The sequence below is a fragment of the Eucyclogobius newberryi genome, unplaced genomic scaffold (assembly GCF_026437365.1).
Source record: "Eucyclogobius newberryi isolate DKJ021-1_F unplaced genomic scaffold, fEucNew1.0.hap1 SCAF_11, whole genome shotgun sequence".
Lineage (NCBI taxonomy): Eukaryota > Metazoa > Chordata > Actinopteri > Gobiiformes > Gobiidae > Eucyclogobius > Eucyclogobius newberryi.
Genome location: NW_027315735.1, coordinates 29,021,627 through 29,038,388, shown reverse-complemented (window position 1 = coordinate 29,038,388; position 16,762 = coordinate 29,021,627). Strand labels below are relative to the sequence as shown.

General features: G+C 43.1%; 1 protein-coding gene across 1 annotated transcript in view; it reads right to left on the bottom strand.

Moving 5' to 3' along the window:
• Nucleotides 1-16,762, bottom strand: part of efnb1 (ephrin-B1) — a 125,383-nt gene that overhangs the window by 55,528 nt on the left and 53,093 nt on the right. The window contains exon 2 of the mRNA XM_072439848.1: nucleotides 7,573-7,850. Coding sequence (XP_072295949.1) covers nucleotides 7,573-7,850 — 278 coding nt within the window. The remainder of the gene's footprint in view (nucleotides 1-7,572; nucleotides 7,851-16,762) is intronic.

Here is a 16,762-nt window from a genome sequence, read left to right as displayed (position 1 = left end):
ACGTCTAAAGGATAAAGTACACTTGAAGAGCTCGAGATGATGAGAAACTAATGCGCAAAAAGACACGGCGACTTATGCGGCGAGGTAAAAAACAACAACAATAACGCCTATAGTGTCTCGCGGTAGCAAATCCTCAAACAAATTTCATTAAACAAAGTAATTTAGTCCATATTTCAGAACTGCGGAAGCTTCTCTTGACATTTTTATAACAGAATGAGACATAAAAAAATGTTAAAGCACTCTAGTTAACAGCGTACACCTCGGCACAGTATTGCGCGCGTGTTTGATGCGTAAATACTTGTGTTTGTCTCTTCCCTGTCTGTTTTGTTGCTCTTTTTTTATTATTTTTTTTACAATTATTTTTTTCGCTTAAAAGCCTCTGGAGTCTAACCCCTAAAATGCAACACGGCCATTTTCCCTCCCAAACAGCTCATTTCAAACCCGGTGTTTGGACAGCGTTATGAAATACAGGCATTTCGTGCTTAATACATTAGAGATGGGGCAGAGGAGGAGAGAGCCGGCGCGCTTCAGCCTAAGTACGGCCCATTTGTTTTTAGTAGTTCAAAGCTAAATGCATTTGCCTGAAATACGGTGTAGAATGACATATTTACACTTTAATTGTGGTGATGGAAATCTAAATGAACTGATCACAGAGCCAGTGAAGCCTTTGTGCCGTTCTAAGCCTGTATAACATGGAGAGTATTGCACAGCGGCTCAAAGTCTGTGCAATACTCTACAGGTAAAAGTACAAAAAAACTTAGTAGTTGAGAACCACCACAATAACGCCATTGCTGTATTTTTTGGATTATAAGTCGCACCTTTTTTCATAGTTTTGGCAGGGTTGAGACTTATACTTATATTTATACTTATATATTCTGGAGCGACTTATATGTGATATTATTTGTTATTTTCACACTTGCAACCGCATTTCATACTCCAGTGCGACTTATATATGTTTTTTTCTTCTCTATTATGCATTTTTTGGCTAGTGCGACTTATAGTCCGGAAAATACGGTAATAAATAAAGTTAAAGGAAGCATATTAAGCAAAATGAAATTAATTCAAAGAGGACGCATTGAGTAAAATTAGCGTTTTATCGCTGAATAATGATCTACACACGTTATTTAGTTACTTTAATATTAATTACTGTTCAAAAAGCATAATAGTCTCGTCTTAAAAGTAAATACTGTGTGAATTGCTTAAGACGACCCTTTTTAATCTATCATTACAAAACTGTTTGGCTTTTTATACTGTTGCAAGCGCTAGAAAATGAATAAGTAGAGTAAAAAAATAAATAAGCTAAATCTCCACGCGACTTCATTCCCACAGGTCAGTCCGTACGTCTCCATGGCGCTGAGGAGGGAGGTGCTGACGGACGCGACAGGCGGAGAGGTGCCGACCTGGAGTTTAGATCAGTTCAGGGTTATCATGACCGGGCCCCTGCTGTGTTTCCGCGACCTCCCGCCCGCGAGCTTTGACCCCTCACCCCGAGGCGACTCCTGTCAGAGCCGTTTGGGAGACGGACGGGAGCGAGTGGTCACCCTGCCACCCCCCCTGCTGGGACGGGTGCGGCGCATGCAAACAAATGAGACAAGACACTGATGCGCGCACACACACACACACACACACACACACACATACACACACACACACACACACACACCATTTGCTGCTTACCCTTTAACAACACACACACACACAAAGACCTTATGAGCCGACATGTGGTGTGTCGGGGGAAGAGCATGCAATGACCTAATGTCCCTGTCGCATGAATGTTATATCATCTGTGTGTGTGTCTTAAGAGTAAATAAGATGATTGATTTACTCTTTATTCAACAAACAAATAGCTACAACTCTTGTTTGATTGATTCTTTACGTTCAGAAAAGAAGCTTTGTTACATCTTGGGAGATTTCAAGCGTCAATAACATAGTTTTGAAAGGTTAAACCTACTGATCAATGTGTAAATACTGTATACTCATGGTACTTTTCCCCCCCAAACCAACAAGAATGAGGTAATTAATTACATTCAAATGAGGATTAACAACAAATAAGCCAAAAATAATGGTTTTATTTATTGTATTTAGTGGTAAATGTATACTTGATTGATTTAATCGTTACTTTATTCCCTAAAGTATTGAGCGTGACTGACTGAACAAAGACAAATTACATACAATTGCAAAATGGGACTTAATCATACTTTCTACCCTAACTTTGGGCAGAATGTTGTCTAAAATTTGAAGCAAAACTAAAACTTTGAAGTAGAAAAGTGTTAAAAAGTGTTTAAATAGTAAATCCAAGCAGTTTTATAGCAAAGGCCTCTTGATTTGACCATCAACAGCGCCGTAATGAGGTCGTAAAAACTGACGGGTTCATTGTCCCACCAGAAAGACGTTCCTGAACTCTCAGCAGACACACGGGGAAAACAGCTTGAGCCCGAGCGTGATATACGAGGCAGGACAAACACACAGGAGGGATTCAAAGCCCAGAAGATCACTGGGTGGACAGGAAGAGCTTTGGAGAAGAATGTCCCACTCCCACATTTTGTCTCTTCTTCATCTCAAAGTGCGCCGGTCATGTTTGACTGTTAATCAGCCCAGATAAGCCTGGTCTTTACGGGCCAGAGCAGATTTACGCCCCTCTGCTGACCGGCTGGCTGGACCGCATTCCCGAGCAAAGATGGCGGGGATAAGCTGTCCTAGAACGGCCCTGTGCGCAAACCGGGGGAGCGGCGAGCGAATAACGGGGGAGAATCGCAGCCCGTCGCAGGTGCTCGCCGTCCCCCGCAGGTCCCAGGCCCGAATACAACGGGAACACGCTGGCTATTACGGGGTATGATGAACGAAGCGTGTCACGGTGTGTGCACGAGCCGCGCCAGGATAAATAAAGCGAGATCCTCTCCGTCGCAAAGGACAACAACATTAGCATAATACCGAGACAAATTCTACATGCGATTACTGCTGACGCCAATATGTTACGTTATAAGAGGCTAATAATGAGCCAACACAGAGCCCGCTCCCCCCGCTGACGGATTTACAGCTAGTCAGAAGTTTGGGAGCATTGATGTTGCGGAGGTAATGTGAAAGAGGTCGTGTTGGAATGGTTTGAGGAGAACGTAATGAATTTATGGATGGAAGAGGAATGTTGACCTGCGGCTAACATTTTCAGATAATTGAGGTTGAAATGTGAGTTATTGTTAAGGACTGTATGTGGCCAATGGGATATAAGGTGGTCAAAAGTATCAAAAATCAGATACAGGAGTTAGATAATCATTTGGAGAAGTGGCGATACAAAAATAAAATCACAAAAAGGACAAAATGGACCTTTCCTGAACAGTTTTGGAAGGATCTTGAGATGTATCAGTAGCCACATTGTATAAACATGAATGTAATATTATGTTGTGTTGAAAATCGCAGTTTGAATAGAGCATTTTTGAGTTATCCAAGCCAGTATCAAACCTATTCCCAACTTTGACATTTTGGGAGCTTAAGAAGTTGGTTTTGTTGGGTTTTTTTCTGTTTTCGGTCAGTTTTTCCATTGTTTTTCCTGTCAAAGTTCTTCACAATTGAAGCTAGACCTGGTCCTAACTTAATGAATGCATTAGACTTGGTTTAGTCCATTTTAATATGAGATAATTCAGTTTTTTTTTTTAGTCGGGCAAAACCTTCAAAATCTCCACACAGACAAGCAGATGGCGAACTCTGCACAAGAAGAGTTGCTAGTGTACTTTTAATTTCAACTTGTATTTGCTTGTTTTTTTTAGGGTTCAGACCGGGTTATGTCTTAATTAAAAACAGGGTTAGATGTGGATAACTCACTGTACCAAACCCTGAAAGCAAACAGCAATGAGGCAAAAGTCTACAGACGGCAACATTATGTCGCTGGTGCTAAGTATTCATCGCGCCAGTACAAAGTGTTAACAGTGCAGAAGCATAAAGAGAAGCAGAAGTTTGTTGTGCCTTTTTTTTCTCCCCCGCTTTGATCACGGGGCGCAGTCGAAAAGGACGGCCTACGCACATGTCACTAATAGAGCCGTTCAAATATTTATGATGCAATCAGGAGACACGCACGACAAAAGAATTACCAAAAACTTTGCGCAGATGCTTCAAAAACTAGAAAAAAAAGAAATGCCCAAGGTGTTTTCTCAAGACATGTGGGTGTAATAAAGCTCAAAGATTTATTATTTTAAAGCGTCCCCATCACGTTCCCGGTACGCAGAAGCAGAAATGAAAATACGTCGGTTGATAACATCTCTTCTGTGTCTGGATATATATCGATTCCTCCAGCGTGCATCAAAGAACATCATCGGGAGATATAGAAGATTTGATTAAGCGTGCTACGGAGCGAGCTGATGGAATAAATTAACATCGGCTTGCTTTAGTTTTTTCGTCCGCGGAAGATAAATAGTCGCCCGTAGCCTATTCGCGTTCAAATATGCATATGAAAGAGGTTGAAACTGCGAGGATGTATCATGAACTTTAAGTCGGGCGACGTGCGTTGCGCTTTCTCTCCTCGATTTACTCGGAGGAAAATGGAAGACGGATCGCTTTCCTCATTCAAAGCAAAGGCGCGATCGACTCCCCGCCGCGCAGCCCCTTTTCGGACACGGCGCTAGCTTGTCGCGCGTTAGCCGGGGACGTCGCCTCCCGTGATCTGTCCTTAATCATTCCATCGATCGGGGAAAAAATCAATTGAAGATGCAAAAGGGGAGGCGGCGGAGCACTGACGTGTAAGAGGCCGGACTTTTGCGCGACGTCCTTTGAGCGAGACTTGCTAGCCGTGTGATCCCCGAGCAACCGCGGCTTTGCGCCTGACGACTTGTCCGTTCCCCCGACGACGCAGAGAAAAAGTCTATTTGTTGTCCAATATGGCCGCCTTAACGGGGCACAAACTCATCAATGTAATTTCCCTCAAATAGATGCAAAGATATGGATTTTGGCAATAACAAAGAGTTGACTTTTGGGAACAATTTATCTTCATCTTAAGGTCGTCTATTTAAATATATACATGACAGGAACTAATTATTAAAATAGATTGCCAGAGAGTAAACAAAAACACATGCTATATCTGTGCCAAGCTGCAGGTATTTTGTAGCCCGGGACAAGACTTCGATGAGGCGGATTTGACTGTGCGCAAAAGCAGACTTTAGAGTTAAACTGACCAGAAAGTGCATTTAATTAAGTGCAGATAAGCATGAGGAAACTCTGTCTGCCATGTATTAAGTGCCTGCTTTCTATCAAATTACCGAGCTATTTTGCACAATATGTTTCGCGATAATGCACTTATGAGGTGAAGTGGTGCTTTACGTATGAAGCGTTTTATGTGTGAATTGAAAAAAAAAAGAGGAAAGAAACAAAAGGATGAGGCTACAATGAATAGCTTGCAGTTAAGATCAAGGCATCAAGGCCGCGTCTAGCTTTATAGAGGCTTAGATTTGCCCAAAAAATGAGGTTTCGGTATGTAATTCTGTATTTCCCAACTGCTTGGAATGATTTCAGATTGTAAAAAGTGGTGAAATTGTACGGTATTTGAATTAGAAGTGGGCGATAGTGAAAAATAATGATATCTCTCGTTTTTGACAAAGCAATAGTCAAGACAATATTACACCAATCCGAAAGAAATGCGTTCAAGTTGTGGTTTAATTGTCTGACAAATGTGAAATGTCAAAAAAATGTATCACAAATGAGCAGAAATGTTGACTTATGACCTTATTTGAAAATTTCCAACATAACTGTTCCTCATTTTTAGTTTTAATCAGCTTTTTGTCGCATTTTTTACAATAAATGACACACTCAATATTCACAGTTTGCAAAACAGCATTCACAATATTGTATAATTATTTTTATTGTGAATTTTAATATATTGCCCACCACTAATTTGACTTAAAAAAATCTTCTATGTAGTAAATTTAAAACCTTAAGAATATTTTTGTAGCCAGATCATTAAAACAAGAATATACAATGGAAGGAATTGACATAAACCAGTTTAAAATCACAGTTTAGTCAGTACTCGAGACATAAAAGGTTGACAATTCACCCAAATAAAAGTCATTATCCTCCTAATAGTCTGTGGAATACGTTATTATACTTCAACTAGTGCAAAGTAACTGACACTGGGGGCGCTATAGTGACCGTTAGCGCCCTCAGCATCCGCGCAGCCAGTTTAAAGCACACCACTGGTTTTAAAGCCGACAATGTGCCGTTAAAAGCATGTTTTGGGTGGTTGGGAGTGAGACGGACGGAGCCCACGGTTACACGGGGAGGACACGCACTACATCATTTACACTTTATTATATTTTACCTTAATGTTATTGGGCCGTAAAGCACTGGTGAACTTCACAAGCTCAAACTAGGAGACGTTTCTGAGGTCCGGGGACGCTGCTGACGATCCCAAAAGACTCGTAGCTCACAGATATGAAAGTAACCATATATAATCCAATGAATCGTATCAGTGGAAAGATAAGAAAACAAGATTTATGGCTGTTTAAATAGGGACGCAGTATTGAGATGATTTGTGAATAATGACTCTTCTGTGTAGCATTCCACCGCAATTTCTCATGGACTATTAAATTATCTTAAAGCTCTCATACTTGTAGACTTTGTGATTCATCGTCTTTCAAATGAGAGGAGATAGTTTGAAGTAGGGAAATATACTGCTTCAGGTGTGACTATAAATACTGGCTGAACTGTTTTGCAGATGTGTGTGTTATGTCTGTTTTTTAAGCCACCAAATGAACTTGTGTAATGATAGAAGTGCATGCGGAGCAAACGTATGGAACAGTTTAACAGAGGAATCAAAAGAATATAAGGTAATTCAAAAATAATTACCGTCATGAGTGATGTAAACGTTAAATGACACAAGAGGTGTAATAATATTGTACTAATAATGTATTAAACTGACAGTGGGAGTTTCCATGTGGGAGGGAAAATGATGGAAAATATATATTTTGGATCAAATGATAAGAAAACATAATGTATTATAAAAGAGTTATCGAACAATGGGGAAAAGGGGTAGGACTAAAAAAAAAAATAATAATAATAAATAAACTTTCTCCACCTTTTTTGAGTATATTTATATTAATTTGCAAGCAATAAGTGTTGAAATAATAATGTTACTGTTATTTTCCAGGTTCCAAATGTCTGCAGAAAAGACCAGCTGCATCAGAATGCTTTGTTTTTGACTCGATACATAAGTTTATGCACATTAAACTGAAAAAAGTGCCATCTTTTGACGGTCTTCAGATGATACCGTTCAAACTGAGAGATATTACTCGACTGCGTAAAGAAACCGCAGTGACTTTTGATATTCACAATTTGCATAAAATAGTACTGCATTATACATTTACTTTTTCTCATGAAATGCCAAAAACTTTTATGCATGAATTGGTTTCCCCCAACAACTGGCTTGTATTCAAATAGTCTTCTCAGTGAGGCTCGCGTGTATAAGCATGAATATAAAGTCTATTCAAACCTTTTTCATATAAAACAAGGCAGCTGTGCTAGTCCTCCTTTTAAAACCTGAATAACAATAATAATAGTAATAAAGCCACGTCCACACTATGAACGGACACTTACAGGTGATGTAATAGTTGACGTTCCTCTTGAACTCCAGGCCCATGTAGTTGGGGCTGAACTCTTGGAACTTGATGGTGAACTTGATGTCCTTCTCCGGCTTGTTACACGTGACCAGGACGTTGGGGTCCAGCACGGTGCTGCAGCTCTCCGCCTGCACCTGCTTGACCAAGTACAGCTTGTAGAATTCATAGTCCCGGCCCGCGTCCGCCTTGGGGCAGATGATGTCCAATTTATCCCCGATGTCCGGGTAGATCACCAAGCCCTTTCCGGCGAGAAATCTGCAGAAAACACAAAACAAGAGGAGGACATATTAAAGGGAGGCTGAAAATGCAGGGTGTAATTGCACATAGTTTATGAGGGCTTAATACTTTGAGCTGCAGGAGTTATGGGTTTAGATTTGTCTGGGGAAGGCTTTTAGGCAGTGTGTGTGCAGTTAATTTGCCACCAAAGGGGGGGAAAAACATTAGTACGTGTAGCGGCATGACATTTTTCAGAGCTGGTCGACAGTGCACTTCACACAAATCCTCTGAAGTTATTTCCCATACTCTGGATCTGAATCAAAGCATACCAAAAGTTTTCAGGGAGCGAAACAAGATGGTCGGACATAAAATGGCTGCTGCAGAAATGGCTGCAGATGGGATTAAGTCCAAAATACCAGAGACTTTTCTCAATTCTTTCAGCTCTCAACATGAGACCTGTGTTTAAAGCCAATATTTATGTACTTGTACTTCACAAGTCCAGAGTTTAGGAGGAAAACAGTGGCCAAGGGTCAGGGCGCGAGTTAAGACTCCTCGGTTCATCTTCCCTTGCCATGATCATGGAGTGGGGATTAAGATAATCCATGTGGCCTTACTGTACCTCGGCACCTCGCTCTCTGCTGCCAACTCAATCAGATCATCTCTTGTTCTCTTTTATTCACTAAAGGTGGGGAACAGGAGGAAGCTCAGTGTGAGCCATGGGGGCAGGGGATTGTTATGCGATTGGGCAGTGTGTGTGTACTGTGCTGTGTGTGCTTGTATGTGTGTGTGTACTGTGCTGTGTGTGCTTGTATGTGTGTGTGTACTGTGCTGTGTGTGCTTGTATGTGTGTGTGTACTGTGCTGTGTGTGCTTGTATGTGTGTGTACTGTGCTGTGTGTGCTTGTATGTGTGTGTGTACTGTGCTGTGTGTGCTTGTATGTGTGTGTGTACTGTGCTGTGTGTGCTTGTATGTGTGTGTGTACTGTGCTGTGTGTGCTTGTATGTGTGTGTGTACTGTGCTGTGTGTGCTTGTATGTGTGTGTGTACTGTGCTGTGTGTGCTTGTATGTGTGTGTGTACTGTGCTGTGTGTGCTTGTATGTGTGTGTACTGTGCTGTGTGTGCTTGTATGTGTGTGTGTACTGTGCTGTGTGTGCTTGTATGTGTGTGTGTACTGTGCTGTGTGTGCTTGTATGTGTGTGTGTACTGTGCTGTGTGTGCTTGTATGTGTGTGTGTACTGTGCTGTGTGTGCTTGTATGTGTGTGTGTACTGTGCTGTGTGTGCTTGTATGTGTGTGTACTGTGCTGTGTGTGCTTGTATGTGTGTGTGTACTGTGCTGTGTGTGCTTGTATGTGTGTGTGTACTGTGCTGTGTGTGCTTGTATGTGTGTGTGTACTGTGCTGTGTGTGCTTGTATGTGTGTGTGTACTGTGCTGTGTGTGCTTGTATGTGTGTGTGTACTGTGCTGTGTGTGCTTGTATGTGTGTGTACTGTGCTGTGTGTGCTTGTATGTGTGTGTGTACTGTGCTGTGTGTGCTTGTATGTGTGTGTGTACTGTGCTGTGTGTGCTTGTATGTGTGTGTGTACTGTGCTGTGTGTGCTTGTATGTGTGTGTGTACTGTGCTGTGTGTGCTTGTATGTGTGTGTGTGTACTGTGGGTCAGCAGAATGGGCTGAGGTTGCGGTGTGATGGGGGGGTAGATGGGCTGAATCATTGTTCTGGACTTGTTTGAGGCTTAAAATGTCAACATGGTTCAGCTCTGCTGTCCCAGTTAGCCAAGCATTAACCCAGACAGGCGGACTGACCAGGGCTGTTTGTGCAGTGTGTACGTGTGTGTGTCTGTTGTACTCAGCGGGCGCAGCAGCAGGGCTATCTGCTAGATCTGCCCATGCCAGCGGATTTAAGCAGGATTTAGCCGCGCGCAATGCATTTGTTGTTCTTTCTGATCCCTCACGTTTTAACAAGACATCAGGGCTGGGCCTCGCTCTGTCTCTCTGACGCTTCCTCCTTCTTGTGTGTGAGCTAATCTCACCTTATCTCCTGCCCCTCATTTCATCATCACACACATCATTTCACCGCTAAATAACTGACTCTCCAGACAGGCCGGCCCGGTAAGACAGCCTTGATGCCTCCTGAAAGAGACTGATAGAGTCTGTCTGGGCAGGGCCGGCCTGACGTTAAATGCTGGCAAACAGCCAGCCATTGTACAAAGCGATCATTTAAAAAGTCCCATTTCTGCAGAGATGCCCCCATGAAAATGAACATGATTGGATTAAAGCTTTTTCACAATGCACAGTCATTCGTCATTGACAGGGGAATTACCAATAATGATTTCATTCACAAAAGAGATAAATGCAAAATGAAATTCTCAAAAATGTGGCCCACCCCCTTCGCTCACTATAATGTCATGAAAGCCTAAGAGCAGCAGAGCTCGGCTTGGAGCGGGTGAGACGTTATTTCCAGGCTATTGTCTGCTGCTTATGGGGCCGAGGGGGGCCAGCCAGGGCTGTGGGGGGGGGGGGGGGGGCTGCACTAATTCAAGGGCTGATAAGAGCAGGACGTGGGGTGTCCTTTGTCCCGTCTCACCCGACAATTTGCTTTCTTTCAACGCCGAGCCTCATTTTGCATGATGCGCTCGTGCGTAGCCCCCCCGCACATGCGTGTGTGAGCGGCCCCCGTCACGTGCACGGCGCCATGAGGACATGGACACAATCAGCCTCTAATTGGATCTACAAGATGCATCAGCGAGGCATAAACACGTTTCCATGGCGACGTTAGGCTTCCCCGCCACCGCGCGCACACCTTCAACAGCTCCTCTCTTGCCCCCCCCTGACAATCCGGGACCCCTCTATTTCGACTGCGATCTCATTCCCTTTTCTCCGGCTTTATCCTTCGCTCTCATTCACCTCTTCAACATTTCCCTCATTCTGTTTCTCTCATCACCCCTCCGCCCCGTTTCGCTCTCCCCCCTCCGTCTCTCACTCTCTCTGTCTCTTGCCTATGTCACACAAAAACACCTACAGGAAAACGAGCGTGAAACCAGACGCGCCCGCCAACGACAATACGGTAACTGGATGCGTCCCACTCAACAAGTACAGTGCTTATTTTACGCCTCTCCGCACACAACTCTGTCTTAAGCTTCTGTTTAATACGTGTCGCAAATACAAGGAGGGCGCTTGGCTCGGATTTAAAAAACAATTGACTCTTACACTTCATTTCTCTCTTTCACATCCCATTTATTCCGCAATCAAAGCCGGCTGCAACAATTTAGATGAATAATTAAGATATCCAAAATCTTAATATCTTAATATCCCTGAAGGATTATATCACAAGCCGGCCCCTTTGTCATTGATTCAATTTTGCGAGAGGGCCGTGCTCGGAGTTGGCGGTTAGATAGCTATCCTAAGTGAATTCTGCGCTTGTGTTTCCCAGCCTTTGTTAACTGTCTGCTATAATGAGGCTCTGGCTGCTGTGGAGGTCTGGAAGCGCCTTCGCAGATGGGAAAGAAGCTACATAAAAGAAATAGGGCAGCAATTAGTGTTTAGCCCAGTTTAAAAGCCCTACACTTGGCAAGCCGCGGCGCAGCTCCAGTCCAGGATGTGAATCTAAACTGGTGGGCTGGGACTTTGTCTTTCTGCTGGCTTAATCAGCGCCACTCCGGTTCTAAACACAGCCGCGCAATGGAGAGGAGGAGACGAGTGACTGACGATTATTGTACTTTTGAGGAGGTCGAAAGGGAAACCGGGGGCTGCGGCTTGAATTGCATCTTTCATTCTTGTTGTCCAGAGACTTTATAAAACCTGTTGATGAAAGCCGCGGCGCGCAGAGGAAGATACAAGCGATGTTTCTGGGAACTGACCCCGGCTGTAAGGGACGCTTTATCCCCCCCCCCCCCCGATGTCAAACGAGGTGGATGATTTGCCTGGACCAAAGCAAATAAAGGCAATCATTTTCCAAACAGCCAAATGAGGTTGGTTTTGTTTCATCTGGATGGCTCCATGGCGTGCTCAATCCTGTAAAGAGCTTATACAAACAGAGCGGCGGCGGTGGGAGAACAGAAAACAACGGCGGCCCCCCCTCCCTCTCCTGTTACATTCCACTGGTGAATATGAGCACATGATCTCACGTATGCTGCCCCACACACATGCACGGATGTCGAACACACAAAAGCACTGTGGGGTGCATCCTGGACCTTCCCAGCCGCCCCTATTCAGCCTCCTGCCCTCGCGACTACATTCATAACAGCGCCGCCTACACTAGCCCACTCAAAGCCCCTCGAGAGAGCCTCCGAGGGCCCTTCCCCCTGGCTCTACACCCCCGTCACCGGCAGCTCAGAGCGGGCCGGGGCACTGGCAGCCAGCCTGGGCCGATCTGTGAATGGGCCCGACAAAACGGGGACCGGGGAGGAAAGAGGCTCGGCCCGCTCGCGGAAAGTGTCCGATCGATATTTTTCTTTTCCACCGCGAACATTCCGCACGTATCAATTCGAGCGGGTGACGTGCATCGCGGTGGCAAAGCCGTAAAGTTGATGCCAGTGTGAGCAGCAGGGCAGCCCGATCCCCTGTCCCTGCTGCACACGAGCTCTCTCGGTCCCGCTCTTCATGCCCTCTAACCCGCCATTGTCCGTGACGCCAGAGACACTTACGGTCTTCATCCTGTTCGAGGCTGTTTGATGACTTAAACATGCTTATGCCCGGCACAAGTGCGGCTCTTAGCTTTCCTCCCATTGTTTGGAGGAGTCTGTCAATCAAGCAGAATGTGTCTGGCTGTTAAACCAGACTCACATAAAACTGAGCCAAATAAGAGCCAAAAGTCATAAATAACTCGAGCGTTGCCCCGAGAACAGGCCCTTGTCTGTTCATTTATAAATCACAAACATGGACGTTGTTTTTGAACACCGCCCCCGCCAATTCACAACTTTTAATGATGAGCAAATGTTTTCACACGTGTATCTAAAATCAAATCTGCAATACTTCGTAGTCCGCGCCCCGTCCTTTTCGCCCTGTCGACTGTAATTGGTCAGATGTTTGCCTGCGTGCGTAAATTACGACCGGCTTTACATCTTTACCTCCCCGGATAAGTGTGTTTGCCTATACTAAAACAATACAGCAACCCGCACTAAATCTTTGAAACGTAATTCCTGGGAGAAGGTTTCCAGCTCCACAAATTTACCACCGACGACGACGACGACGCGAAGAAGACAGAGTGCAAAAGAACAGCAATACACTTTTTTTTAACAGCCATTAAAAAAGGGTGTAAACAACTTGCTAAGTGCCTCAATGAGACCAAAATGCCTCTTTTTATTAACCATTAAAATTAGAGGGACAAGGACTCTGTTGTAAAAAACATTAAATTTGATGCCGTCTGTATAATTTCACTGCGATTTGTAAATAAACAAGAAAAACCATGATAAAACGCACGAGCGAATCACGAGAGCCCGTTTTGGTGGTTTAACAAAGCGGCGTTATCGGCATGATTACATCGAGGAGGAATCTGAACACGGGAAATTGGCTCGGAACTTGCGAGGGGTTAAAAATGCAAAAGAAAGAAATAAAAAGCGACTTTGTTTTCCACGCGCAACAAACAGAACAAACACAAAGACTGTACCGTATTCCCTTTGCTCTGCCTGCGATAATTATCACGCCGGCCAAAGTGTTCCCTCACCAATTATCGTTTCTCTCTCTCTCTAACATTATCCACAAAAATCTGAGCCGCGCCGCTTCCTCCTCTATTATTAAAGATGACACTTTCCATATGGCGGACGTATTTACGGCCATTACCATCAAGTATCTCGGAGGCTTACAGTTAAGAAATATCACAAGGCAGGGACATTAGTTTAAGTCGTTCCAGTTGCGGCTAAGTCCTTAAAGACTGCGCAGCTGTCGAATGGGTGAGTCTGTTACGCTTGGGCTTCTACATGTTGTGTGACGCGCTCGTGTGCTGCGCGAGGGAGGCTGCGAACAAAGAATTATACGTGTAAAACGCAGAGCAAAAATGTAAATATGTGCGGGAACAGGCATTTTCGCTGTCTCGCGGCGATAACGTGGAGTTTGTGGAGTTTGGTTTCAACTTTGAGCTTTGAAACAGTGAAAGTCTGCTCAAAATGTGGAAAAATATTTTTTTTTTTTGGATGTATTTAATGATTATTTTTCACATGCCCCAGCTCGCTCGCACATTTGCAAAAAATTAAGAAGGTGAACACACGTGGCTGCGAAAGATGTCGGAATCGAATTAAAATGTCAATTTGAGTTGGCGCAATTGTATCAAATTGCAAAGGTGGCAATTACGTAGATAATAGATGATGATGTCCTTTGCAAAGAACAAAATATCCTGTCATTTTTACAGAAATATTTGTTTTTTGCCTGCAGTCAAAACCTCTACAAACACGCTCTGAAAAGCACGGAATTCTTGTCAGATTTGTTTATCGGTTCAGATTTCAGTTTTCTCTGAAATGTTAGAATTGCTGCTGGATTTGTTTACAATGTTAACTTAAGAATTAGAACACATTTTATAACAAAGACTGTGAAATTATCCAACCAAAAATGTAAAAAAAGAAAAAAACAATTTAGCATTTTTATCAAAAATACACTTTATTCATACATATTCTCTATCTGGAAGACTTCAGTTGCCACATTTCAAACTTTATTTGGTTGCTAATGTATTCAAAATGTAATTATATAAATGTAATCTTTTGACTACTTGACTCGACTTGACTCTTGACTAGCAATAATATGTTCAATACTGATTTAACCATGTGCAATACTGAATTAACCATGTGCAATACCGTCATATTCATGTGCAATACTGATTTAACCATGTGCAATACTGAATTAACCATGTGCAATACCGTCATATTCATGTGCAATACTGACTTAACCATGTGCAATACTGTCATATTCATGTGCAATACTGACTTAACCATGTGCAATACTGTCATATTCATGTGCAATACTGAATTAACCATGTGCAATACTGAATTAACCATGTTGAATACTGTCATATTCATGTGCAATACTGACTTAACCATGTGCAATACTGTCATATTCATGTGCAATACTGAATTAACCATGTGCAATACTGAATTAACCATGTTGAATACTGTCATATTCATGTGCAATACTGACTTAACCATGTGCAATTACTGTCATACTCACAAGCAATTAAGGCCATATTCATGTGCATATAACTGATGTAAATAAGAGTGTTTTATTTTGTTTACTTACTTACCATTAGTATTAGTATTACTTAGTCTTATGCAAGCTATTGTTTTTTTTTATTTTATTTTTATTTTATTATTTTATTATTATTTCATTTGTATCTTTATCTTTTATTGTATTCATCTATTTTTGTTTTCCCCCTCTCCATTCCCTATTAAGATATGAGAGGAGTTTTGTTCATAAGAGTTTGTTGTTTTGTTCATAAGAGTTCTTCTATTAAGAGTGTTTTTCAAAACTTCCTATAACTTATCTGTGCGTTGTAACAAACGAAATGTCCCCATGTGTGCACATTAAAGGATTATCTTATAATAAAAAAATACATTAAAAAACGTTTGGAGCATACTATCTAATCCAATTGCAGTTATTTTCCCCCAAACCGCGTCCCTGTTGAACATGATGCTCGACTTGAGGTATGTTTTGTGCCGTCCATATACATTATAAAACTGTTGGCCGGTTTATCTTTCAGGCGCGCTCAGATCGCTCTCCACGGCGGCCTGCTCAGCTCGCTCTCCACGGCGGCCTGCTCAGCTCGCTCTCCACGGCGGCCTGCTCAGCTCGCTCTCCACGGCGGCCTGCTCAGCTCGCTCTCCACGGCGGCCTGCTCAGCTCGCTCTCCACGGCGGCCTGCTCAGATCGCTCTCCACAGCGGCCTGCTCAGATCGCTCTCCACGGCGGCCTGTTCCTCGCTACAGAAACATTCACGTGTGCGCTCGGAGCCTCCAGTTCAGACGTGCACGGTCCGGGACACAAGGCCACGCACACAGTACATATCTGATATCAAAGGGGAAAGCACGCCTCATCCCACTGTCGGCGCGTCTGAGAGGAAACGCACATATTTGCAACGTTTATTCCAACAAAAAACGACAACAAAAAGACGCTGCTGCTGCCGCCGCTCGGATCGTGCGAGCTGTCATGACTAACAGATCTTCAAAAACCAGAACAACTCGTCTCTTCAGCGCCGTGCGAAGCCAGAGCGAGCGTCCTGTGAAATACCTGTGAACTCAGACTTCACACACAGATGTAAACGCAAACTGAAACACACATCGATCCTTTGTACGCGTGTATTCATCCTTTATAAGCTACACGTTTCTTGTTGTAATGAATGTAAATCCAGCTTCGCTCTGCGGGAAAGTGTCGTTTACCTTTTAACGTCGCAATTTAAAGTTTGAGCTATTTTTGAATTGGTTCGGACCAACTTTTCGGTGAGTTTTTTGCTATTTTTTTAATTATAGTTTACAATAAAGGCATTGGTAATTGGTACATTACCGCGGTCTTTTAAGCAATTTCCAGCAAACGGCAATGAAATAGAAGTAGTTTGTTTGTCTTTATGTTATTTAATCAACCGTCTACAGCTCAAATTGTGTAGTAAAGAAAATAACTCTTATAATTCTTCGACTAGTACGAAGAAAAAGCCCCGAATATTTTGTTACAGCTATAATTTACAGAAAGATAAGTCGTATTTATTGTGAAAGTTTTGTTAGTTTTGCTTGTGTTTAGTCTTGGTTTGGATTTTGGTTTAATCCTGGTTACAGTCCTGGGATTACATTTGTGAAACTTTGTACGTTCAAACAAAAAAAACTCTAAAAACCTCCATAAACCTCCATAAACCTCCACAAACTGGTCCACTTTCCGTCTGTCAGAGCACGAAATGCCCTCAGCCTCATCTCTGAAAGGCTCCAAACGCACAGTTCAGCGTTTTTAGGGCCGGACCGTTTATTTTCACATCAACGTTGTCTT